General features: G+C 50.3%; 1 protein-coding gene across 1 annotated transcript; it reads left to right on the plus strand.

Annotated features, from left to right (window-relative positions):
* The first annotated feature begins 148 nt into the window (after positions 1-148).
* On the plus strand, positions 149-22,478 carry Nlgn3 (neuroligin 3). The gene is made up of 7 exons (XM_052171674.1): positions 149-309; positions 3,024-3,670; positions 8,080-8,139; positions 9,779-9,928; positions 16,449-16,634; positions 19,210-19,999; positions 20,686-22,478. The coding sequence occupies exons 2-7, from the start codon at positions 3,223-3,225 to the stop codon at positions 21,527-21,529; spliced, it is 2,478 nt and encodes an 825-aa protein (XP_052027634.1). The 5' UTR covers positions 149-309; positions 3,024-3,222; the 3' UTR covers positions 21,530-22,478.
* The last annotated feature ends 3,718 nt before the right edge of the window (positions 22,479-26,196 follow it).

Consider the following 26,196-nt stretch of genomic DNA (forward strand, 5'->3'; position numbering starts at 1 on the left):
GATAGCTTGGAATGTGAGAGTTGGGGGCAGGAGCAGAGCTTGCCTGACAAGACATGGTGTGTGTGTGTGTGGGGGGGGGGATTGGGCCATGCCCCAGGACTTGAGCCATCACTGGCACAAAAGGAGTTAATGCCAGGGACCGCGCCCCCCCGTGTCCGGGCACGCGCAGCGCGCCCCCTTGGTGCGCGGGCACAGCAGCCAGGCTGCCGGAGAGCTGATCTCGGGGATTCGGGTGCGGAGCCCTTGGCCTGGAGGCGATATGGGTGGTCCGTGGCCTGGTTCAGTCGTTTGCAGCCGCCTAGGGAACAGGTGAGGCCGCCTGCTTCGGTCTCTCATCCTCTAGCTGCCCAGACCTTTCCCAATCCTGTCCCCTCCCAATCCCCGGTCCCTCCACCTCCCCGACCAGTGGCTCCCATCCTTCTCAACCCTGTGTTCTCCATAGGTACCCCTGACCTCCCGGCCCTCCCTTCCTCGCTTTGCTTCTCTCCTCTACCTCCTCCCTAAATCCTGCATCCCTATCATCCTTTCGCCCATCGTTCCTCTATTTCTATGGTCCAGCCTGCATGCTCACCAAAAATATCCTTAAACAGAGCCCCCCAACCCCATTCCAGTATTGCACATTACCAATATCCCCTCTCCTGCAGTGCACCCCCACACCCCTTCCATCATAGCATCTTACAGCCAGGTTCCCTCCCCCACTCTCTGCAGCCCCCCCACCCAATGGAGGCCTTTATTCTAGCCTCCCCATCCTAGGGTAATTTCATCCTCTAATACCGTTCTAAACCCACGTAGCCCCAATACTGCAGTTCTCAACATAGGTCCATTCCAGTACAATGCCCCTTGCCCAATACAGCTCCAGCCCCCAAAGTCCCCTTAGATGCCATCCTCATCCCAGCATTGCTGCCTCCCCTTGCCTTCTCCCAAATTGCAAGTTGGACCAGAATGGAGATCTTGGCCTTGGGAACTAACTCACAGTGGGTTCTAGGGTACAGAGGGCATTTGGGGGTCGGTTGGTTTGTCTAGGTGTTCACCAGAGGGAGGGGCTGCAGCGAATTGACTCAACAGGGAAATTTGGCATTAGGCGCGGAAGGGTTACTGGAGTGGAAGGCCTCTAGAAAGGGTTAATGGAATTTGTGAGGTGGGGGCAGCATCGAGGGGGTTAATGGGGGGGGTGCTGGCGGGGAAGCTGTGTGAATGAGCGGTCTGTGCCCCAGGGTTGCCATGGAGACGGTGAATGGGGGGATTGTGTGAACTCAGCTGCGGACTAACCCCCCCATATACACACCCACCCACTCCCTCCTGCCCCACCTCCCTCCTCCTACCCCTTGCTTCCCCTTCCCCTCCTCCTCCCCTCCCGGGTGCATTCTGGGCAGTGTCTGGGATCTCCCCACCCCACACTTTGCTCCCCATTTCCTCTAAGCCCCCATCCCTTTAGTCACTTTGCCCGCCTGCCTGCCTGCCTGCTTTTCTCTCCATCTTTCTCTGTCTCTCTGTCTCTGTCTCTCCCTCCCTGTCTCTGTCTCTTCCTCCCTGTCTCTGTGTCTCTGTCCCTCCCTGTTTCTCCCTCCCTGCTCCCTGTCTCTGTGTCTCTCTATCTGTCTCTCTGTCTCGCTCTTGCTGTCTCTCTTACACACACACACACACACACACACACACACACACACACACACTCTCTTTCCCCTCCCTTGGTGGCCGATTGCCGATTGCCGGTCGTTCCCAATCTCCCTCCCCCACCCCTTCAGCCACTTCTTAAAGGAACAGGCCTGCAATCTCAGAAGGCGGGAGAAATGGCGAAAAACTAAATGTGACTCTGTGTGTGTGTGTGTCTGTGTGTGTGTGTGCGCGTGTGTGCGTGTGTGTGCGTGCGCACGCGTCCATGTGGGACACACATGTCTGTTTGCCCGTGTATATGTGTTGACTGTAACTGTGTCAGAAGGCCTGTGTGTCTGAGAGTGTTGCTATTTCTGTTTCTGTCCCCACCTATGTGTCACCATTATGCCACTTGTGTCTGGATATTTACCTATGCGGGTATGTGTGATTTTGTTTCAGTAGGTCTCCCCCTCCCTCTCCCTCCCTCCCTCCCTCCCTCCCTCTCTTTCTCTCTCTCTCTCTCTCTCTCTCTCTCTCTTTCTCTCTCTCTCTCTGTCTCTGTATGTGTGTGTGTGTGTGTGTGTGTGTGTGTGTGTGTGTGTGTGTGTGTGAATGTATCACTGTGTGGGTCTAGCTGTGTGAGGCGGTCTGTCTTGGAATGTGGGACTAGATGAGGGGATCTCTGTGGGTTTGGAATATACGTCTCTGCCAGTGGATAGTGCAGTGTCTGTGATCCTACCTTGGTCTCTCACTCCTCCTTTGCGTCTTTTTGAGTGTATGTCCCTACACCCTGTTGTTTACTTTACACTGGGCTAGCGTCCACAATGTGCTAATGTGCTCAGGAGATCCATTTTTGCCTTTGTTTCTGGCATTTGGTTTGAATGAAGAGCTAGGCAGCAGCAATGACAAAGGTTTAAGGCCTCCGCAGCAGTGACGGCTGGGAGAAATGTCACGGAGAGGCATGGGGGGTGTCTTTGGACTTAGGCAAAAGGCTGTTGTGCTCCCTGCCCTTTCTGAGGGTAAAGGGCATCTCTCTGTGGGAGGGACCCTCTGCTTGTCTGCTGCTTTTCTTTTCTTGCGTCTTGAGTCCTGGAGTGAAGTTGGCAGCCATGCTGGAAGCTCTGCTTGCAGCTCATCCTGTCACTACATGCTCTGACCCCAGCAGACTGGGGCTGGATGCTGCCTGGAGTAGGGGCTGGATTCACAGTGGCGACAATTGTCACTCTCTTCATCCCATTAGATTTTTTTTTTCACACCATTACCAGGCATATAAAACTGTTCTAAATAGCAATGGGTCACCCCCGAGCCTCTGGACCCCTGAGCACTAAAATACTAAGTGTGGGCAAATAGGCCAAGCCCTCGGGGAGTCCAAAAACTGACCCTAGAGCCCTCACAGACCGTCTTGGATGACCCATGCTTCCCTCTTTCCACAGGCCTGTCTGGCCCTAAGGGAGCCCTCTTTCGAAGTGGTGGTGCTCAGAAGACCTGCTCTCTGCGTTGCTGGGCACCTGTAGGTGTCCCTCGAGAGCTCAGTTTTGAGGTTCAAGTCAGTGTGGCCATGAAGGGGCTGCCTATTGGGCTGATGCTGTGACCCCGGAGTCTTCCTCTCCTGCCAGTCCCCCTGCCCGGAACATGTGGCTGCAGCCCTCGCTGTCCCTGAGCCCCACGCCCACAGTTGGCCGGAGCCTGTGCCTCACCCTGTGCTTCCTCAGTTTGGTGCTGAGGGCCAGTACCCAGGCCCCAGCACCCACAGTCAATACTCACTTTGGGAAGCTAAGGGGTGCCAGAGTACCGTTGCCCAGTGAAATCCTGGGTCCTGTGGACCAGTACCTGGGGGTACCCTACGCAGCTCCTCCCATCGGCGAGAAACGTTTCCTGCCCCCTGAACCACCCCCATCCTGGTCGGGCATCCGGAACGCCACACACTTTCCCCCAGTGTGCCCCCAGAACATCCACACAGCTGTGCCCGAAGTCATGCTGCCAGTCTGGTTCACTGCCAACTTGGATATCGTCGCCACTTATATACAGGAGCCCAACGAGGATTGCCTCTACCTGAATGTGTATGTGCCCACGGAAGATGGTGAGTGCCGCGGCCAGGCACTGTGCCCTCCTTGCCTCCCGCCTGCCCTGTTGTGTTTGTGGCTTGCATGTGGTTGTGTGCCCTGCAGCATGCGTCTGTCTGTCTGTGAAAATGCTTCTAACCATCACTCCGCTTGGCCTTTCCCCTCCCTGTTCTTCCCTTTCCTAGCATTGTCCGAGCTCCCATGTGTGAGTGACACTGATGCCAGAAGGGGGCTGGCCAGGCCTGAGAGCTTTGACAGGTCTAGGGCCAGTGCTGGATGGGGGTGCCCTGGGGGAGTATGGGGGACTGCTGGCAGCTGCCCGCGGGAGGATGCTGGCTCCACCAGGCTCCCCTGTTGCCATTCCACCTGCTTCTAAAGGTGGTAGGTGTGTGTGGCTGAGGGAGCTGGGTGTGCGTGGGGGGGAGGGGGGCAAGCCTGGTTGGCTATGCTTAGGTGCCTCCTCGTCCACTAGCTGATGCCTCCTCCCGCGGGGCTCACATTAAGGTAAGTGACAGAAAAACAAAAAAGGAGATGGTGGGACAGGCTCTCTGCCATGTGCCGCTGCAGAGCAGCTCAGCTCTTGGGGCCTGGGTGGGGGGATGCATGCCCCTGGGCAGAGGCCTCCTGTTATTTTTTAGTTTTTTATTCATTTTACAGTAAAGCGGATTTCCAAGGAATGCGCCCGAAAGCCCAACAAGAAAATTTGTAGGAAAGGAGGTAGGTAGCGAGCCGGCGGGGAGGGAGAGAGAGAGAGAGGGAGGGCTTCCTGCCCACTTGTCCCTACCCCTGAGGACCCAGCCTTCCTTCAAGTAGCCCAGGTTGAGAGGGCAGTGAGCAGGCTTAAGGTCCCACCTTCTCTAAGGGCTCTAGCTGCTTTGTAGAGAGAGGATCCAGTGACCTAAGGCAGGTTCAGAGCAGAAGCAGAAAGCCCGTTGATATCAGTCTCCCCAGCTCCCCTAAGGAGTGTACCAAAGATAGAGCCAGTGGCTCTTCTGGTAACACCTCAGAAGAAAACAGGCAGTGAGGCTGGAGCCAACGGCTCCACCTTTTCCTGCAGCAAGTGCAAATGTAAGACCATCCATCCCTCCAGTCCCCTGTCCTGGGCCGAAAGTCTATACTTGACTCTCCCCCACCTAAGCTTAAAAGAAAGGTGCTACACACATTTATTTGCTCTTCTGCACACACCCTCACCACCTCTGGCCAGAGCAAAGCTGAAAGACCCAGGCTACCCACCCTACCCCGCGAGGCAGAAACTGGGAATCTCTGGAAACTGTAGACTCTAAAGAAAACCAATTGTAAATTCACCCTCCTGCTGAAAGGAATTTATTTTCCCGTATAGTAATGTTTCCTGTTTGCACACCACTTTATGTTTTCTGCAAGGGTTCTCATATTTACCTCATAAATGCCTCTCCACATCTCGGGAAGCAAGCAAGGCAGGAAGCACTATTCCAATTTTACAGATGAGGAACCGAGCCCAGGGGAGTGACTTGCTGTACAAGGCCCTGTTGCCAGTCTGGGGCGGAGCTGGGGCCAAAGCCTGGGGCTCTTGACCCTCAGAGAATGTTCTTTCCACTGTAGCCCATGAAGGCAACTTCCACCTGGCCAATCCCATCTCCCTGATACATAAAAGATCAGATGTGGCTAGATTGGGCCAATTGGCTGTGGTAGCAGTCTAAGAAGCAAGGGCAACCACGACTCACCCGTACAAGCCTTCAGCAAGCTTGGTCTCTGTTTTCCTTCGATGCTCTAGGGCAGAGTTTCTCTGGTGTCATTGGGGTTCCTGGGATGGACCGATCCCTACACAATGAGAAAGAATCTCTAAGGACTGCTAAGAATCAGTGCATTCCAAAGCCCATATGCGGGGAGTCACACTTGCTGCCCTTAAGAACCCTGTTTTACCTCTCTTTACATCCAGCCCAGGCCCTCACACACACAGCAGGAGGCGTGCAGAGGCTCTTATGCAAATGAAGGACCTCTGTAGTGCGGCTTAAGCAGCACCTCTTGTCTAGGAAGCACAATCCCTGAGTGACCCCAGGCTTCTGCTGCCAACTCATGTGCCATTCCTTTTACTCGCTTTCAGTTTGCTTTGCTTTGCTGGGTTGTGTTTTGTTTCTGGAGTCAGGGTCTTCCTATGCCGCGCAGGCTGGCCATGAACTCTTTATGGAGTCCAGGCTCAGAGGTCAGTCTTATTTTTTTTTTTTCTTTTTCTTTTAAGAGCCTCCATTTCCACATGGGAAGGCTGAAAGACCGATCTAGCCATAGCCTTCCATTAGCATTCAGAGAAAGGGTTTGAATGTTCCTGCCTACAAGTTAAGTAGTGGGGTACACTGGGGTGAGGAAGAGATTATACTATTAACCACTGCTTAGAAAGAAAGATCTATCAGAGCTCCAATGAGAGCGGAGGGCAGGCCAAGCTCATGCTGAGATTTTGGCCAGATTGCTGACTGGAAGCTGCCATGCAGTATGAATATTTTGCCAATTGTAATTGTGAGTGATGGGCAAGGTACTGTTGGGCTGCGAAGGGAATCTAATCTTTTGTTCTGAAGACATTCCTAGCCTGGTATTAAAACTGCTGGATTCCTTAAATCCATAGGCCAGTCTAGGAAATGGGCTTTACACAGGCTAGGGGAGGGCATTTGATTGTTTAATTGTTCAAATTGATATCATGGGCCTGTTAGTCACTTGAAAAAGTTACTAATCTTACCTCTTTGGGCACACACTGTGTGTGTGTGTGTGTGTGTGTAGTACACAGGGCAGGTGGGGTGGCCTATGTGGGATCCTCTATGCCTCCATGTGTCCTGGGAAGGATCTACTCCAGCCCCTGCTTCCGTGGAGTTGAAAGGAAGTGATGTCTAGGAATGAGTGATGCTGTTTGGTGGCTGATCTACTGTGTGGCTATGTCTCATTGAGATTCTAAGAGCAAATGGACAGGTGTTGAGCTCGTGTGTTAAGACAGTAGGTACCACTGGAGGTTCAGGAAGCCAGAGGCTGTGTCTAGTGGAGCTGGGGTTTGCTAGCTTGTAGTACGAGAGTAGTTCCTGTTTCAGTTAATAAATATAAGGATATTCAGTCACCAGAGTGCAGACTGACAGAGAAAGCGAGCTATTTGCTTGCTCCAGGTTGAAGGTATCCGTGATCATGGATACAAGAGGGTAAGGTGTGGGGTGCCAGCAGAATTACTTCCACTTTGACATACTGACCAGCAAGTAGGCAGTAGATCACGTCTTTTTATAGCCATGCCAAGATGTCCCTCTAGTCTCCTCATAACAGGGAGAAGTGGTGCCAGTCTAACCTGCCCCCGCCCGGGGTTCTAAACACCTTTCTTCTTCCTCTAGTCTCTCTGCTCCCCTCTTCTTCCATGTTCCACCTCTTCTCTCATCTATTTCCTCCTTCCCTTTCCCTTGCCCCTGAAAGGTGGCATGATGCAGTGGAAAGACCATAGGGCTTTGGAGTCCAGCAGTCCTGGGTTTGAGTCACACTTTCTGGCTGTGTGATCTCGAGCAAGTCACTTTACCTCTCTGAACCTCAGTTTCTCCATCAGTGAAAGAGGAATAAGGACAGTGCCTACGTCACTGGGGTGTAAGAGCCCAACAGCAGCAACAGTAGAATGTCTGACATGTGGTAGATGGTCAGTACTCAGTATATGGGAGGAACCATTTCTCTCTCCTCTCCTCTCCTCTCCTTTCTCCTGTCTCTCCCACTCCCTCTCTCTGTCTCTCTCCCTCTTTCTCTGCTCCTTTCTCCTTCCTTCCCTCCCTCCTTCCCCCTCTGGCTCTCTCCTAGAGCAACACTTGCTGCTCTTAAAACTGGTTCCTGTGGGCAGGAGCCCCGTTTGCCATGGAGCAGAGGGCCCCAGTGAACAAAGCCAGAGGGAAAATTTCATCTCCCATCTTCTCCTGCGGGAATCAGGGTCAGCTGAGGCCCAGCTCAAATCTGTGCACTGGGCCCTGGGAGCTCAGACTTGAGGTCCCTGGTAAATACCTCTGCCCTGAGTATATCACAGAGCTGTTCACACAGAGGCTTCCTGCCTTTAGTACCCGTCCCTGCTCTCCAGCTCAGCCTGCCTGTGTCTAGACACGCAGCCCTTCCTCAGAATGAAGTTCCCACAGGTGGGCCTTTGGCTCTGTACCCTAGCCCACGTGCTGCTACCTCCTTCCTAACTGCGAATGAACTTGGTTGGGTACAGGGAGACGGGCAGGGAGGTGCAGGGAGGTCAGCACAGCAGAGGCCTGCAACACCATCATCCTGATGAAGGTCTGGGCCTCAGCCCACCCATTCCCTCAGTTCTTGCCATCCCTCCTGCCTGTCGTGGGCCCAGGCCCAGAGCTGGCTTGCTGGGCCACACTGCAGTCATGCTGTTTTTGAATTCTCTCTCTGTTTTGTTCTCTGTTCTGTGCTGTTGTGTCTCCCCGTGTCTGGTCCCCAGGATCCGGCGCTAAGAAACAGGGCGAGGACTTAGCGGATAATGACGGGGATGAAGATGAAGGTATTTGGGGGCTGCAGGGCGCGGCGGCTGGTGCATGGCACAGAGCCCCTCCCCTTCTCAATGGGGAGAAGCCCCGTCTGTCTGTCTGTCCGTCCGTTGGTGTGTTTCTGTTCCTGTACAAGGCCGTTGGGCTGTTCCTCCGTCTTTGGCCTCATTGGCCACTGGGACTTCTGGGGTAATGGACACGGCTGGCAGGAGCAGGGGACCAACCACAAATAGAGCCACAGGGAGGGTGTCTTCCTGGCCCTGGCCCCTGACCCCCTCCCATCTTCTATGACTCATGGGCACCTGCCCGTATGTGGCAGCAGGAATGGTGAAGAACAAGTAGGGCCAGGGAGGGTGGGGGTAGGCACAAAGAAAACCGGATGGTGAGGGGATGCCTGGGTTTCACTGAGGAGAGCCTGGCTCCTGGGAGAGTGGCCCTGCTAGGGCACACCAAGGGGCAAAGCCGTGGCATTCAAAGACAGCACTTCCCCAACTTTTTCCCCTAGAGAAAGATGGACTAGGCTAGAGGTTGCACTAGGTTGGGAACATAACCAGAAAAACTGTGGCCTAACAAGCCAGGCCCACATAGCACAGCCATCAGTAGATGGTCTAAGAGGCTCTGGTGGTGATGGGACCATCCTTCCTCCCTGGGGTAACAAGATTGTCTATGCGGCAGCAGACAGCATTCCCATCTCCACCCACACTCTGGGCCTGCCCCTTTCGAGTCCCTGGAGGGGCCAGGCAGTTCAGGGGATCCACTGGTGACTGGCAGGGCTGTGTCAGTGTGGCAGAGAGTGGGTCAACTCACAGACTGACAAATGACAGGCAAGTCAAGTTCAGGCCTGGAGCCTTCTATTGACGGCTTCAGCCCCACACCATGCTGGCTGGGCTTGAGAGCAGTCCCCTGATGAGCCCTGGGCACTGGCCTGGGTGGAGACTTCTCCTACATCTTAACTCTGGCTGGGCAGGCCTTCTCATGCCAAGTTCTGCCTCACCCCAGTGTTTCTAGCTAAGTGTGCCCAGGAAGGATGGGGATGTGGACATGCAGTTGAGAAACCATTCCCCGACCCCATCTCTACCATTCACTACCCCCCATCCCCATCCCCCCACCTTCCTGTTCTCTCCCTCTGCCACCCCTTCTCCCCATCCTTCTTGTCTCTGTCTGCACTGGGGGGAGGCGGGAGATCCAGCTGCTGCCAATGGCCGTTTCCATGTAACTGGTCTAGTCCTGGGGGTTTCAGGGCTCCCCAGCTCCTGCTTTCTAAAGCCATGCCAGGTCCCAGGACTCCTGGATGCACAGGGCAGGAACTCACCTGATGCTGCTAAGGGACCACTAAGTCCTCGCTATTTCTTCTCTCAGCCCCAGAAGTTAGCTGTGGTCAACCAGGCCCAGATGAATTATACCCACATGACCATCTTCAGTTGGGAGGTGTTTGAAACCCAAATCCTTAAAAAAACTATTCTACAAGTTCTGCTCTCTGGCCAGTACTTGAACACCCGGCCTAGCAGCCCTATGAGTCCTGCCCTCAGGGGTGGTGGTGGTGTCCTGGCACCTGGAATAGCTTTGCTGCCCGCACCCCCCCCCCCAGGGCTGGTGGGGGTATGGGAGGAAGGGCATCCTACCTAGCCTGTGTCTCACCCCTTTTCCTTACAGACATCCGAGACAGTGGTGCTAAACCTGTCATGGTCTACATCCACGGAGGCTCTTACATGGAAGGGACAGGCAACATGATTGACGGCAGCGTTCTTGCAAGTTACGGCAACGTCATCGTCATCACCCTTAACTATCGGGTCGGGGTGCTAGGTACGGTTCTTTGAAAGGGGGAGGAAGGAATCCCAAGAAGTCAACTTAGGTAGCCCTGGTTCTCTAGCTCATGTTAATGACCAGATTCAGGATGTTATCCCTTTGTTATCCCTTATTCAAATACCAATGGCTTTCTTGTCTTCTCAGGCCACCCTTTCAGAAGATTTAAATGTCAGTGAAAATTCAGTTCAAAGTGTATATACTTCTCTTTAAAGGAGGGATTAGATGGGGTAGCCTAGGTTGGACTTGAACCTGCTTCTTGCTTCCACCTCCCAAGTGCTGAGATTATAGGCCTGGGCCATCACTATGTATAGTTTTTAAACTTCACAGTTCTTAAGTCTCAAGCCAGACTTCTGTTACCAGATTTTGCTTGGCTGAGTTTTGTAGGTCATGTTAATTTTCTAGTGTCTTATCTTGATCGCTGCTCACCCAGCACCACAGCCCTAAATACCTCTGCATATACAGATATTCCTTCGAATCCCCCGTTGTCCACAGATACTTATATACTCCCACATCACATCCATCCACCCACTCCCACACATACAAATACTTCTCACTCCCCAAGGCACATGTGCACACAGCTGTAGAGACACAGAGCGAGACACATAGAGTGTCACTCACACCCACACCCACACACTGCATGCTCCGCATCTATACCCCACACAGATCTCTCACCTTCCATATATACACACACGTTTATATATACTCTGCTCCACATCTTTTACCCACAGCTACACCATACATACCACACACTCCCAGAGTCAGTTTCTGCTACCCCTAGATTGACAACTTACACAAATACCTAGACTCTTCGGTGTACATGCCTTCCACCACCCCTATACACACAGCCCCTCCCACATGTCCCACTGTGCATTCACTTCACACGTGATGTACTTCACATATACATATATTTATCCCTCTCCTACTTTACATAAAACAAGCCAATATTCGTTTTCACATGGTAACCATTTCATTTGCTGCACATATATCCTCTCACATATGCACAATGAATAGACCCTCCATGTGCTTACTGGCATACACATGTACATAGTCTTTCCACATAAACTCTGTTATACCCAATACACACACATGTGCTCACCCCCTTACCTCTCAAACACACACACACACATCCTTATGTCTCAAGCTGCATCTGCACAGGCTAGTGCGCGCACAAACACATGCACACACACACACACACACACACACACACACACCTATTTATCCTAGTCACATTCATGCTTCCTCATGTATACATATGCACACATTCCTTGTTCTTCCCCACATGCATTCCTTCACTCTTACTCATTATGTGTACCTGTGCATGTGCATGCATGTACACGTTCCCCCCCCAAGCCTCCACTATGCACCACCATGTATCATACCACATGTTCTGCCACCTAAATCATGTTGGGTGATTTAGGCTGTCTTACACCTTCTCTGATGACTGCCAGTACCTATCCGTGGCCAAGGTCTTGAGATAAACAAATACCCCAGAGAAGGTGACAGCATGTAGACCTTTGCTGCCTTTTAGATGCTCAACCAGGCTTTCCATCCTTGTAAATGTGGGCATGAAGAAGCCAACTTCTGCCTGAGGGAATTGAGTTCTCAGGATTTCTAGGGGGTCTGTGGGCCCAGATGTTGAATCAGCAGTTTGTCTGGTTGCTGGGCAGAAGCTCCTTTGAACTGGCTCTTGGCTATGTTGCTTTGCCAGTTCTAGTCCTGCTGGCCCTTGTGCCGCATTTGCTTCTGGGGAGGGTTATATGCACGGAATGGCAGTCCATTCCCTTAAGTTTACATGGGACATACATCTCTTTGGAGTTCAATCTGGAGAAATGAGGCTAGGTGCGGTGGCATATGCCTTTAACTCCAGCACTTAAGAGGCAAAGGTGGGTCTCTATGAGTTCAAAGTCAGCCTGGTCTACAGAGCAAGTTCTAGTCTAGCCAGGGCTACATAGTGAGACTTTGTCTCAAAAAATGTTTTAGACTGTGTCTCCTTCAGTGACTCCTGGGGACCCTGGATGTGGAATATTCATGGCACTTCTCTGGTCTCTGCATGATCTGATGAACTTTAGATTTCATAGTTCTTCCCTGCTTCTCCATCTTTCTACACTGCCTCAGACACCATGGCGAGGCTCTTATGCCCTATTCAGAAATGGGGATCTGAATGTCATGGTATCACGGAGATGACCATCAACTCCCACTCCAGGGTCAAACAATTCTGAAAAAGCACCAAAGTCACAAAGATGATCACACAGAGATGTGTACACATCCATCCACAGTAATTGATGGCCCAAAGCAATTGGCTAGTTTCTTTTCTCCAACTAGAAGAAAATACTTGATTCAGCTGCTTTTAAGAATTATAACTACAAGACTCCATTTTACACGGTGTGCCTGAATGTGCAAAGGATATGAGCCAATAGTATCAGACCAGTAAGGAATGGAAGAAAGGATGGAGGAGCAAGAGAGTGAGGCAAAAGTAAGGAAAAGAATACAATTACTGATGAGAGAAAGGTTAGGAGTACCACTGGGACATGAGGCAGAGAGGAAGCACTAGCCTTCAGTATGGGTCAAGGGCTCCATGGTCTCAGGCAGGAGCTGTGGGCTGTGCAAAAGGCACCTGGTTGGGTGTGCTCTGTGTAATGATGTCCTGGTTTTAATGGTAACCTCTCATCCGTTCAGCTTCTCTAAGAAATTCTTAATTTTATTTGTTTGATTTTTTTGTTTGTTTTATTGAGACAGGGTTTCCCTATGTAGCCCTGCCTGCCCTGGAAGTCCATCTGTACAATAGGTTGGCCTCGAACTCAGAGATCTGCCTGCCTCTGCCACCTGAGTGCTGAGATTAAAGGCATGTGACACCATCACCTGGGTGAAAAATTGTTAATTTTTTTGAGGTGGTCTTGCAATCCTCTGAGGTTCTGATGACAGCTATGGATTCTTCATCAAAACAATACAGACACACACATCATTTTTGTTTTTAAAGACAAAGTCTAACTGTGTAGCCCAGGAAGCCTTGAGCTTGAGACTCTCTGGTCTCTGTATCTGAGTATGGGACTATAGGCCTACAGCACCACACTCAGCACACAAATAGTTAAAAAGAAAACCCAAATAAACAAAACCCAGGACTTCATAGCAGCCCTGAAGGTCAGCCGTGAAAATGAAGAGCACTGACTTTACAACCTCCTCTCATTTGCATCATCAGAAAAATGCATTTTTGAGATTAAGCAATTAACATTACTCCATAATCAGAAAGAGTTATAAACTGAGATTTGGTCAGAAGTTCCCGAACACTTCCTACGTACTCTTTAGTTTCTATTCTGGAACACAAATATAATCAATAAGCCACTGATTGCATTCTGGGGACATACAAGATGTTTTTGTCTCTTGGCACGAGATGGAGAACATGAGTTTGTCCCTGATGTTTGGGGAGTTTTCTGTGTAGCTCTGTTTTGTTTTCCAAAGTGTGTGTGTGTGTGTGTGTGTGTGTGTGTGTGTATGTATTTTTTAAAGGCAGCCAGTTTTGGACTCCAGTTGTACACATTCGCTTGCCTTTCTTCTGAGTATCACCTCCTGACTCTGACTGTAGTCTGTCCATGAAAGCTTCTTTAGGGGTCTTGAAAATGTCACTAGCTAGTTCATGGAGATCTCCTCCCACCCATGACTTGCCAATGCAGAGGGTGTCGATATTATTTGAGACACTCCCACTGATTTGGGGGCCAACAACACAAAAGGAATCTAGCAGTATATTGGATATGGCTAGACCTAGAGGTAATGGATATACTGAGAAAGTAATAGCTTGCCAAGTTCTATTCTGGGTTCCAGAATTCACTTAATTCCACATCATTGCTCAGGTATGTTTCAGACAAGCTGAAAACATGGTGAGTGACACTCCTGGAGTGACACAAATACCTAGTTTTGATACAATCTGCCAGATTCCTCTATCTTCTGTTGACAAGCAGCTGGTGTGTACTGCAGTAGAAACTTGGGTTCAAGGAGGCTGACTCAGATTTATTTTGACAACTTGTGGAGTCGGGTATTTGAGTCTTCATTCTCACATAGTTTCTGTGGATGGCCATGAGCCTATAAGCTGTCAATGCATGGCTTCTCTCCTAGGCTGCAAGATGTTGTGCACTCCTAGTCAGTCATGCTCACCCCTACCACCTTCTGAGCCTGTTGGCTATAGCCTTTAAAGCAGGGCTGGATCAACGCATGGCCCCACTCACACACTTCATTGTTTCTTACCTGGAAGCTCGTGAGGTCTGAGGGGGCAGAGGTATGGCCAATGGCCAAACCCTCTCTCCAGTCTTTTCAGGCTTTGTCCTAATCTAGGGGAACTCATGTTGGAGAGATCTATTGTACATCCAATTGCAGGCATCCCTTGCTGGCTAGGTTAGCAGATTTTTCTCTTCTCTCTCTCTCTCTCTCTCTCTCTCTCTCTCTCTCTCTCTCTCTCCCTCTCTATCCCTCCCTCCCTCAATCTCTCCTTCTCCTTCCTTCCTCTCCCTATCTCTTACCCTCCCTCCCCCACTTCTTTCTCTCAGGCCTTGCTGTGCAGTCCAGGTTGGCCTTGAACTCATTCTGTGTGGCCATGAACTCCAAAGTCCCCTGCCTCTGCCTTCTGAGGACCATGTCCAATTAGAGCAGACAACTTTAACATATCTCACTGAATGATGCCTTGACAAAGATTGACACCAAAGCTGCTATGTCTAAGTGAAATAAAGAGGGGAAAGATATAAGGGAAGGAAGGGAGAAGGAAGACAGACACACGGCAAATTTTGCTAGAGGGTTTCAAGGTTTGGGCAGCTGGCCTGGGTACGGCTGCTTCTTCATCTTCTCCTCCTCCTTGCCATCATCCCCAGTTAGGTTTTCAGATTTACAGGAGTCACTTGCATTTCTGAATTGGACCCATAGACTGTTTCTAATCCCCTCTCCTCATCTGGAACTCAGGGTTAGGGAAGACTTGTGCTAACGGATCTGGAAGGAATACTTACATACTTACTACTTACTTAATTTGACCAAAGGAAATTAATAACACACTTGGAGGTGGTGAGATGAACTCTTTTGCAGAAGCCACATACAGAAAGAACTGAGAAAGATAATGACGTGCTTCTCTGTCTGCTTGGCTCTATTTGAATTAAGCTTCTGCCTGCAGACTGCCAGGACTGCCAGGACTGCCAGGTCTGCCAGCCAGCTCTCTGCGAGCTATGGGCTCCTCCAACATGGCCCTGAACCAAGCTGATTCCAGGTGCTGTGAACAGGCTTTTTAACTGTGGAGTCAAAGAATGCTGATCCAAGTTTGCCTTTCCACTGTGTATGAGCACAGCAATTGCACCCACCTGGAAAGGACCCTTCCAGAAGCCTAGGGCAGGAGTAGATCGAGCCGTCCAAGGAACCCAGGGATCAAGGAAGAGATCGAGGAAATGAGGCAGCAGGATCAGTCTAAAATGGAAGCACAGGGTGGGAGGGGGGATATAGGACATCTCTGTGGGATAGCCAGCAGGTGGGCGGGAAGGTAGTCTCCATGGTAACAACTCTCCACGGCAGCAAATCCCAGCAGGTGGGTGGGAAGGTAGTCTCCATGGTGACATGTAGTCTCCTCAGCAGCAAATCCCAGTGGGTGGGCGGGAAGACCTGTTTCTGTGGTAACGCAGTGCGCTGATTTCCTCATTTCTCTATCAGATGAAAAAGATGATCTGACCCAGTGGCTTCTCAACTTTAGCAGGCATCAGCATCACCTGGAGAGCTTGTTAACAACCCAGATTGCTGGGCAGCATCCCCTAGAGGTTTTAATTGCTTAGGTGTTGGAGGAAGGGCATCGAGGCCCTGCTCTGAGGGTGATGAAAAGGGCCACACCAAAGCCTTGGAAAGAAGTGGAGATGGACGGATTTGCACAGGAAGGGCAGGGCAAGCTTAGGGATCGCTGCCTGTGGGCTTCTTCACTTCAGAGAGAGAACGAGGGGGGAAATGGAACTGTAGATCTGCCTCGTGCTTGCCTTATGCTCATTTTATCCTTGTTACAACCCTTTGAGGTATTTTTATCCCCATTTTACAGAAGAGGAAACTATGGCCCAGAGATTTTAAATAACTTGCTGAAGGCCACATGTCTAAGATGTATGCATCCTGGATTTAACCAAGGGCTGTTTGGCTCCAGGGTCCTTGCTTTCTCCCCATTGCATCTTGGCTGATGTTAGGATCTTATCCCTAGATACTATATCAGGGCAGAGAATTCTGGGTTCTGGCTATTTGTAAGCTCTACAGTTTAACTCTTCTGCCTAGAGTAAACAGCCCCTCCTTCCAAAGTGGATCATGGGTGGGAAGCAGGGGTTTTTCCCTGCCTATATTGGTGATGCTGGGCCTGGCAAAAAGAAGCAATGATTAATGTTAGCATTCATGAGATGGGAAGCACTACATGGCTTCATGCTTACCCTCCATGTGATGCCTCCTCAAATGTGTTCATGCCATCAAAACCCAAATCCTGCATCCCCTCCGCCTTCATTATCTTCATGCTTTTTCTTGAATCTAGGTTTCCTGAGCACTGGGGATCAGGCTGCCAAGGGCAACTATGGGCTCCTTGATCAAATCCAGGCCCTTCGCTGGGTGAGTGAGAATATTGCCTTCTTTGGAGGAGATCCCCGTAGAATTACTGTCTTTGGCTCTGGCATCGGTGCATCCTGTGTCAGTCTTCTCACACTGTCTCATCATTCTGAGGGTAAGTAGCTCTTGAGCATCAACATAGAACAGCTTTTCTCTTCCTTCCTTCCTTTCTTCCTTCTTTCTTTCTTTCTTTCTTTCTTTCTTTCTTTCTTTCTTTTTTTTTTTGAGACAGGGTTTCTCCATGTAGCCCTGGCTGTCCTGAAACTCCCTCTATAGACCAGGTTGGCCTTGAACTCAGAGACATACCTGCCTCTGCCTCTGTCTCTGTTTCCCCAGTGCTGGGATCTAAGGTATGCGCCACCGCTGCCCTCCAACATAGAACAGCTTAATGCTGGCACACCCTGAACTTCAGGTATCCCAGGCTCCAGGATGCCAGGCTCCATGTCCCAGCCGTGCCCAGGGAAGTCAGCCCTCCCTCAGCCCCATGTCCCTTGTGGGGGAGGTGGAAAGGAAATGTCTGCACCGGAAGGAGTCCTTCTTCTCATGTGAAAGAATCCCCATTGACGCCCTGAGAATGATGTTCCTCATTTCACATGGGAGTCATCTTTGGGAGAGTGGGAATAGAACGCCTCTCTCTGGAGGGACAATAGTTCCTTGTAGGGGAGGAAGTCTCTCAGTATGGGAAGGACATGTTACTTCAGAGTCAAAATCTTAGGTGGAAATTGGCTTCTAGGTATAAGAAACACTCATTGTCCACCTTTCTGGAGGCAGAGGGGAGGGACATGTCTGTACAAGAGGAGAATTGGTCTAGAGCGAGAAGTAAGTCCAAAGATGCTCTAGATTGAAAGACAGACTGCTCTGATGGAGGTGCAGGCTCCCTCCAGGGATACCCACCTTGCTGAAAGGACACTCATTTTTACCTTGTTTTTTGGTGTGGGTCTCCCTGCTAGTGAGTTTCTGAAGGGCTTACATAGGCCCTATTTTGCTAGGCAAGGGAGCATTCTCTCTCCATCTAGACTATAAAGAACAGTCTATCTCTGAGAGGCAAAGCTGAGCTTCTTATGGAGAAAAAAAAAATGTCCTTGAAATAAGTGCCCTTCTCTAACGAGAGGAGAGGTACGTGAGCAGGAGCACCGTTTGATTGTGGAGATCGGCCCTGTGAGGGAAGTGCTCTCACAAGAAGCCTTGCCATCTTTTGAAGAAGACTTGTGCCTGAAAGTGAGGAAGCATCTTCACTGCCCCAGAAGCTCCGTCCCTGAGCCCCTCATGAAACTACACTGATGAAAGACTGAAGTGTATGTAGTTTGCTTCTGTAGAGAGAGGAAGTGGGGAGTCGGGCATGGTGGCGCACACCTGCAATCCCAGGGCTGACAAGGCTGAAGCAGGAGGTCTGCTACGAGTTTGAGGCCAGTGAGGGCTACCAGCAAGACTGTCTCAAAAAAAAGAAAAGAAAAAAGAAAAAGAAAAAAGAAGGTGTGCACGCACACAAGCATGAATTAAGAGAGAGTAGGAGTGAGTGAGTGAGTGAATAAATGCACGCATGCATGTGTGAATGGACGGACAGAGGCCTGAGCTTCTGGGTGACAGTAGAAGGAAGAGAATCCTCTTTTTTTTTCTAGAGGAGGGTGAAGTGACAGGCTATAAGGATGCCTGTGTCTGTTAAGAGGCCTGGCACGTCTTCTGACTGGAACTCTTCACTGGGATGAGGCCTTCCTTGAATGACACTGTGCTGTGCATCACAAGGGGGACTATAACTCTGGAGACTCTTGAAATATTTGTTGTCTCTGGGTAGAGGTGTGGCTCGGTGACAAAGCACTCACCTACCCTGCGGGATGCTCTGGGCTCCATCCCCAGCACTAATAAATGTATCTAAATGTCTTGCGGAAGATAGTCTGGGAAATGGCTCTCTCTGAAGCAGCAATCTGTACTTCTCTTCCCCATCTCTGTTCATGCAAAATATCTTCCCATGGCCCTGTGTACCTGAGAGCCAAATACTCCCCCGGGGCCAGGGAGAGATAGTTCTTCCTTTAGAAAGGTGAAAGAACCTCTTTTTGATAGTAAGAAATGAGGTCCCTCCAGCTCTGGGAATCTGAATGTGATATGGCCATATCTTTGGCAAAAGGGGATCTGGGCAGAGTGCACACTGCCAGGGAACATGCCAGGAGACTCTCAGACCCCAGGGCCTTTGCTCTTGGGATTCGTCCCTAAACTCCCAGAATGTGGGGCTCTCTCCTCCCTGCATTTCTCATCTCTCATGAAAAAGACCCCTTTGTGGTGTGAGCGCCAGCTCCCTGGTGGTGCGTTGGCACAGAACTGGGCCCAGCTGGGCAGGAAGCAAGAGGGAGAGACAAGGAGTGATAAAGAGAGGAGGAAACATAAGGAGGCCCATGTCTGGGACCCAAGGGGTTAATTCTCCCTGGCATTTCCCTTAACCCCCAAATTACCGACCCCTGTACCAGGAATGGGAATCAGTGTGTATGTGTGTGAGGGGGAGGAGACTTGACAGGGAAACATCAAAGAAGGGGCTCAGCACCCTCCCTGCATCCTGCCCTGATATCTCCTGATAAAAGACTAGCTCTTCCTTCACAGCCAATTCACAGCACAGGGTAGCCTCAGTGACAAAAGATAAAAATGTTTTATGGCCACATGCGACATGACAGCTCTGACCTCCTGCCACCTATATTCTGTAGGGCTTTTCCAGAGGGCCATCATCCAAAGTGGCTCAGCTCTGTCTAGCTGGGCTGTGAACTACCAACCAGTGAAGTACACCAGCCTGCTGGCCGACAAGGTGGGCTGTAACGTCCTGGACACTGTGGATATGGTGGATTGTCTTCGACAAAAGAGTGCCAAGGAACTGGTGGAACAGGACATTCAGCCAGCCCGCTACCATGTGGCTTTTGGCCCTGTGATTGATGGTGACGTCATTCCTGATGACCCTGAGATCCTCATGGAACAGGGAGAGTTCCTCAACTATGATATCATGCTAGGCGTCAACCAGGGTGAGGGTCTCAAGTTTGTGGAAGGGGTGGTGGACCCTGAGGATGGGGTCTCTGGCACTGACTTTGACTACTCGGTCTCCAATTTTGTGGACAATCTGTATGGCTATCCTGAGGGTAAAGACACCCTGCGGGAGACTATCAAGTTCATGTATACAGACTGGGCAGACCGAGACAACCCTGAGACCCGCCGCAAAACCCTGGTGGCTCTCTTCACTGACCACCAGTGGGTGGAGCCTTCAGTGGTGACAGCTGATTTGCACGCCCGCTATGGCTCGCCTACCTATTTCTACGCCTTCTACCATCACTGCCAGAGCCTCATGAAGCCCGCATGGTCAGATGCAGCCCACGGGGATGAAGTGCCCTATGTTTTTGGTGTCCCTATGGTAGGTCCCACTGACCTTTTCCCCTGCAACTTCTCCAAGAACGATGTCATGCTCAGTGCTGTTGTCATGACCTATTGGACCAACTTTGCCAAGACCGGGTAAGGAGAAAATGGGTGTCTTCTCTGGGACCCCAGCACAGCCTTCCCTTTGTTCTTCTGTCTAACCTCCTCCATCAGCTTCCTCTCTCTGCATTTCCCTAAAGCTTGCTTGTTAACCCTTTAAATCTTCTTATTGTCATGATTCTGTGCTTTTTCTCCCCTTCCTTCATTTTTTTTTTTTTTTTTTATTGAAGGAGGTAGTAGAGCTAGCTCTTGCTTAGCACACCCCAGGCCCTGGTAACCAGAGCCACCAAACTAATTCTGTTAGAGTTCAATGACTCTGTTAGCATCAGGACTGAGCAGGGAGGTGTTACTGGTAGAATTGTGGGGTTCAGGGTTAGTTAGCTGGTCAAAGATAGTGTGCAGGGGGAGGAATGTGCTTTTGCAAAGTCTTCCAAGGGCTCTTGATACAACTGGGCAACTCAAAGGCCTGATAGACCCTCGTGGGGAGACAAAGCACCTGCGCAGCCTGATGGTGGCTCAGGGAAGAATGAGATATTTCCATGCTGCCTGCCACGGGGAACTAGGAGTTCAGCACTAGGGAAGAAAGGGGGGTGGGGAAGTGACGGGACCCTGACAAACATGGATGTCATGGGAGATTTTACATTGGTGGGAGTGAGAAGGAGGCTGGATCTTTACTTTCTCTAGGTAGCATGGTGACCCCAGATTTCAATGTGGTATTTCAGGGATCCCAACAAGCCGGTACCCCAGGACACCAAGTTCATTCACACCAAGGCCAACCGCTTTGAGGAAGTGGCCTGGTCCAAATACAATCCCCGAGACCAGCTCTATCTCCACATCGGGCTGAAACCAAGGGTTCGTGATCACTACCGAGCCACCAAGGTGGCCTTTTGGAAACACCTGGTGCCCCACCTGTACAACCTGCATGACATGTTCCACTATACATCCACGACCACCAAAGTGCCGCCCCCGGACACCACCCACAGCTCCCACATCACCCGTAGGCCCAACGGCAAGACCTGGAGCACCAAGCGGCCAGCCATCTCGCCTGCCTACAGCAATGAGAATGCTCCTGGGTCCTGGAATGGGGACCAGGATGCAGGGCCACTCCTGGTCGAGAACCCTCGAGACTACTCCACTGAATTAAGTGTCACTATCGCTGTGGGGGCCTCCCTCCTGTTTCTCAATGTGTTGGCCTTTGCTGCCCTCTATTACCGTAAGGACAAACGGCGCCAGGAGCCCCTGAGGCAGCCTAGCCCCCAAAGGGGAACTGGTGCCCCTGAATTGGGAACTGCTCCAGAGGAGGAGCTGGCAGCATTACAGTTGGGTCCCACTCACCATGAGTGTGAGGCCGGCCCCCCACACGACACACTGCGCCTCACAGCATTGCCCGACTATACCCTGACCCTGCGGCGTTCCCCTGATGACATCCCACTCATGACCCCCAACACCATCACTATGATTCCTAATTCCCTGGTTGGGTTGCAGACCTTGCACCCCTATAACACCTTTGCCGCAGGGTTCAATAGTACCGGGCTGCCCCACTCACACTCCACTACCCGTGTATAGCTCTATCCCAGAGCGCACCCCAGCTCCCAGTTCCCAGCTCCCCTACCCCGACCCACAAACACACATGCACACACATACACATATATGTACACGCACGCACCCACACCCTACAGCAGACCCATCTGCACAAACACAGACAGATGTGGACATGCACCCGCATGTACAAAAACACAAATCCAGACGTGAACCTGAATAGCCCTTCAAATGGGGATACATATGAGTCCTTGGTACCAAGGGCCCATGGACTAGCAGCTGGAACCAGCTCCTTGAGCCTGACCACAGACACTCCTGGGGCCCTGGAAGCCACAGCCGGACACCCCCTTGGTGCTTGCCTTCTCGGAACTGCACCTCTCCCAACTGCAGACTCGGGAGCTTTAAAGAGCAGACTAGCTCTTCCTCCCCCAGACTTGGTCTTTTCTCTGGGTCTTGTTTTTGTTGATTTTTTAAAAAAAATTGGAACCAATGCTTTTCCAGCCTGTTGAGTGCTAAGCAGCTCTGGAAGGGAGGGTTCCGCGGTCAGGACTCTCTGGTTCCGGGGCCGCCAGTGTTCACACAATCAGACCAAGGAGAAGGACCCTCCAAGACAGTGACACATGGGCACAAGACTGTGGGGTGAGAGGAGGGAGAGGCTAGCAATGGATGGGGCTGGAGGGCCGTCCATTGGAGGACAGAGCACCAGCTGGCTCTGGGCCTCCCATAGAGCACTGCAGAGCCTACAGGGTGGCCTGCTTCTACAACGACCAGCAGCAGCAGTCTGACTGGAGGAGCCTAGCTTTGGAAAACTAAGAACTGTGGAGGCCCTGACCTTACTGGGCCCCTGGGTATATACTCTGGGTTCTGCCTCTGCCCTTGGGGACATGATATCAGAAATTTGCCCCGTTTTCTTTACAGTCTCTTTGTGTCTGTCATTTCTCTTTCAAAACAGCGGTGTTTTGTTGTTGGATTTTTTTTTTTTTTGGTTGTTGTTGGCTTTTTTTTTTTTTTTTTTTTTTAAGAAAAGTTCTTAAAACACTAACAGAAACCCATGGAGTTTGTCCTTTGTAAAAAATTTTAAACACAGTGTCTTGATATAAAAATAAAAAATCCAGTTAGCACTCCCAACCCGCCTCCATTGCACAGGCCTGCCCCAACAGCCTCTGGAGTCAGGGCCTGCTCAGGCTAGAAGCAAAATGCTCCAGCAGCCTGTGGCTTCCTGCCTTGTAGCGTCTACAAGCCTGGGCTTGGCTCTACTTGTCCTGGGCTCCCTGCATAAAGCCTCATCATCCTAATCATGTTGCTGTACCATCATCCTCTTGCCTCCCGACGCTTTGAGTTCTTGCAGCAGAAACCTCTCATCGCCTTGGGCCTCCTAATGAAACAGCAGAAATTATACTTCCTTCCTCTGCCACCACCTCCTCCAGTGCCACCACAATCTTTGTCATCATCTTGCCCTCATCTTGGACTGGTGGCTAGGAGGAGGCTTGACCTCTGACCTGCTGAAATGCTTTCTCCTGTGGACATGCAGTACGCGTGGCATCAGCTTGTGACCTGCTCTGTCTCCACTGACTTACAGGAGGGCCATTCTTCTTTCAAGGGATGTAGGTTTCCTTTTCTGTGAATTGGAATAGCATAAGTCATTGGAGATCAATTTCTCTGGGGGACTGTCACTAGTGACTCCCTGACAACTCTGGGGGATGGATTCAAGGCGGGGCCCCATAGGGTTAGCATTGTGGGGTTTCCTATTGTCCTCCGTGACTGGAAGGGCTGCAGTTGAAATCTGCTCATCAAGTATGACAGTTGGGCAGGGTTGCTGATAACTCAGAAGCCAGGAATAGAATTCTTCAAAGTGACCCTGACAAAATGAAGGAGACAGCCATCACAAGGCAGGATGATGTACGAAGGGGACCAGTGCAAGGTACTGTATACAAAGGTCAAACCCAGAACTCATACGTGAATGTGTTGCCTAAAACCAGAACAGGTAATGGTTGAACCAACACAGGACCAGTTACCGGAGGGATGGGGAGAGGGAGTGCATTTTGAATGATTTCATGCTTGAAAAATAGCTTTGGGCCCTCTCCTCTCTCTTCTTTTTTTTTTTCCTTTATAATTTCTGAAACAAAAATACTACCATATAGTAACAAAAGTGTCAGGGAAGATCTGGGAAGTAATCACAGAGTGACTGTTAAAAGACAAGTCACCCCCGTGGCATATAGTCCAACCCACTTACACCTGGATGGAGGAACAGGAAAGAGAGGACCAGGAGTTCAAGATTATCCTTGGCTACATAATGAGCTTGAGGCAAGCCTGGGCTACCTGAGGATATCTCTCCCTCCCTCCTTCTCTCCCTCCCTCTCTGTCTCTGTCTGTCTGTCTGTCTGTCTGTCTCTCCCCCCCTGTGTGTGTGTGTGTGTGTGTGTGTGTGTGTGTGTGTGTACCATATGTATTCAGGTGCCGTGGAGGCCAGAAGAGGGTATCCAATGCCCTGGAGCTGGAGTTACAGGTGTTTTCAAGCTGCCAGACATGGGTGCTAGAAACCTAACTCAGGTTCTCTAGAAGAACAGATGCTAATGCCCTAAGCCATCATTCCAGCCTCAAGACCCTATCATAAAAAAGTAACAACAACAACAACAACAACAACAAAAGACCTACAATTGGACCCACTAGTTTCTGATCCTGTCATTATCCTCATGGACCTGCTCTGGCCCCGCACTGGTTAGGCACCCCAAAGCACCAGCAGCTCCAGCTTCGGTGAGCATGCAGGAAGTGTCTGCAGAAAAGTAACATCTCTAGGCCAAAGGCTCTGCTGTTGGGTTGCATTGTTTGGTTGGTTTGATTTTGATTTGTTTGTTGTCTTTTTTTTTTTTTTTTTTTTTTTTTTTTGGCTTTTGAGACAATGTCTTGCTAGGTAGCCCTGGCTGGCCTGAAACTTGCTGTGTGGACCAAGCCAGCCTGGAACTCATAGAACTGACCTGCCTCCATTTCTGGAGTGCTGGAATTAAAGGTGTGCACTGCTATATCCAGCAAAATGTTTTCTTTTTTTCAAAAAGATTTTGTTTTTATTTTTTTAGATTTATTTATTTTCTTTTATGTGCATGAGTGTTGCCTGTATATATTGTATGTGTGTACCATGGGTGTGTCTGATGCCTATGGAGGTCAGGAAAAGGAGCTGGATCCCCTGGAACTGGAGTTATGGAGAGTTGTAAGCTACCATGTGGGTCCTGAAACCCAAATCTAGGTCCTCTGCAAGAGTAACAAGTGCTCTTAACTATTAAATCAGCTCTCCAGCCCTGATTTTATTTGTATGTGTATGTCTGTATACATCAGATCCCATGGAGCAGTAGTTACAGGCAGCTCTCAGCTACAGCCATGTGTGCTAGGAACTGAACTCAAGTCCTCTGCAAGAGGAATACGTGCTCTTAAGCATTGAACTATCTCTCCAGTCCCCGGGTTGCTTTTTGTGTTTGTTTTGCTTTGTTTTGTTTGGTTTTGTTTTGTTTGAGACAGGGTCTCTCTATGTAGTCCTGGCTGTCCTGGAACTTGCTACATAGACCAAGCTGGTCTTGATCATATAGGGATCTGCCTGAGTGCTGGGATTAAAGATGTGTACCATCATGCCCGGTCCTAGGTTGCTTTTCTTTTTAAATAGAGAAAGAAAGAAGCTGATTGGGAACAACCAATGGTTGCCAAATATCTACTATGTAACAAGTGTGCTATGACCATCTTCAAAATGTGACTCCTGAATAAAGACCAAGCTGTGTTCTTTCATGGCCTGTGTGCTGCAATCCTTCTGAGGATGACAAAGTGGAAACAAGACTAGGAGAAAGCCAAGGAGTGATATAGGTGTGGTCAGGAGATGCTCTGGCTACCCTGCAAACTCTCAACAGTAGCTGCCAAATGAAATGACTGTGCTGTGTCCTTCTCCCTCTGAGATGGCCTGGATGACGCCACTGCTTAGGTCCATTTTGTCTGTATTTTGTGTTTAACCTTTAATTGCAACTTTTAAGATATTTCCAATGGAGCCTCTCATAATAAAGAGACTCTAAATTAGGAGACTGTCTCATGGGGGTGATTTAGATACACTATTTCTTCTCACACACTCAAGATGCCTTAGCAAAGCAGGGACCCATCAGTGAGAAGCTTCAGTTGGTCCTCATGCCTTTTAAAGGCAAGATAAACAGGATTTCAAGATGATTGACAGGCATCCTAGACCCACATGGTTGCAGGGTCTAAGTGGGCCTTGCTGCTGAGCAGGGGCCCTGAGCTCGCTTGCGTCGCACAAATCATTTTGTGTTTATAGGGTATAGGAATAGGGTGCTAGACACAGCTCTCTTAGGATCTGTATTTGTCGTGTGTGTGTAAAGAGTCAGTTGTTTAAAATCCCCATGTGAGAATGGTAAACATGATTGTAGAGCTACCCCAGTGCTAGCTTCTATAACTATTAGGGGTGACGATGCTCATCCGGGCACATTCTGTCAGGAAACATGCTGAGAAAAGGAAAGCAGTCTGGCCTTAAGGGCCCTCCGGCTGCTCTATGACATGGTCTGCCCATCAGCAGCCCCCACGGCATATCTCTAGAACACCTGCTGGTGATTTTTAAAACCGCACAGAAAATGGAATGGCTGTGTTTTTCAGCCTCAGGACTACCTGTTTGGATGAGAAAAGGCAAATCTCACAGTTACAGATTAATA

This window comes from Apodemus sylvaticus, chromosome X, assembly GCF_947179515.1.
Source record: "Apodemus sylvaticus chromosome X, mApoSyl1.1, whole genome shotgun sequence".
NCBI classification, from domain to species: Eukaryota; Metazoa; Chordata; class Mammalia; order Rodentia; family Muridae; genus Apodemus; species Apodemus sylvaticus.

Coding starts and splice junctions, on each gene's coding strand:
- Nlgn3 (XM_052171674.1), top strand. CDS start 3,223: ATGTGGCTGCAGCCCTCGCTGTCCCTGAGCCCCACGCCCACAGTTGGC. Junction 8,140..9,778: donor TGACGGGGATGAAGATGAAG/GTATTTGGGGGC, acceptor TTTTCCTTACAG/ACATCCGAGACAGTGGTGCT. Junction 9,929..16,448: donor CTATCGGGTCGGGGTGCTAG/GTACGGTTCTTT, acceptor TCTTGAATCTAG/GTTTCCTGAGCACTGGGGAT.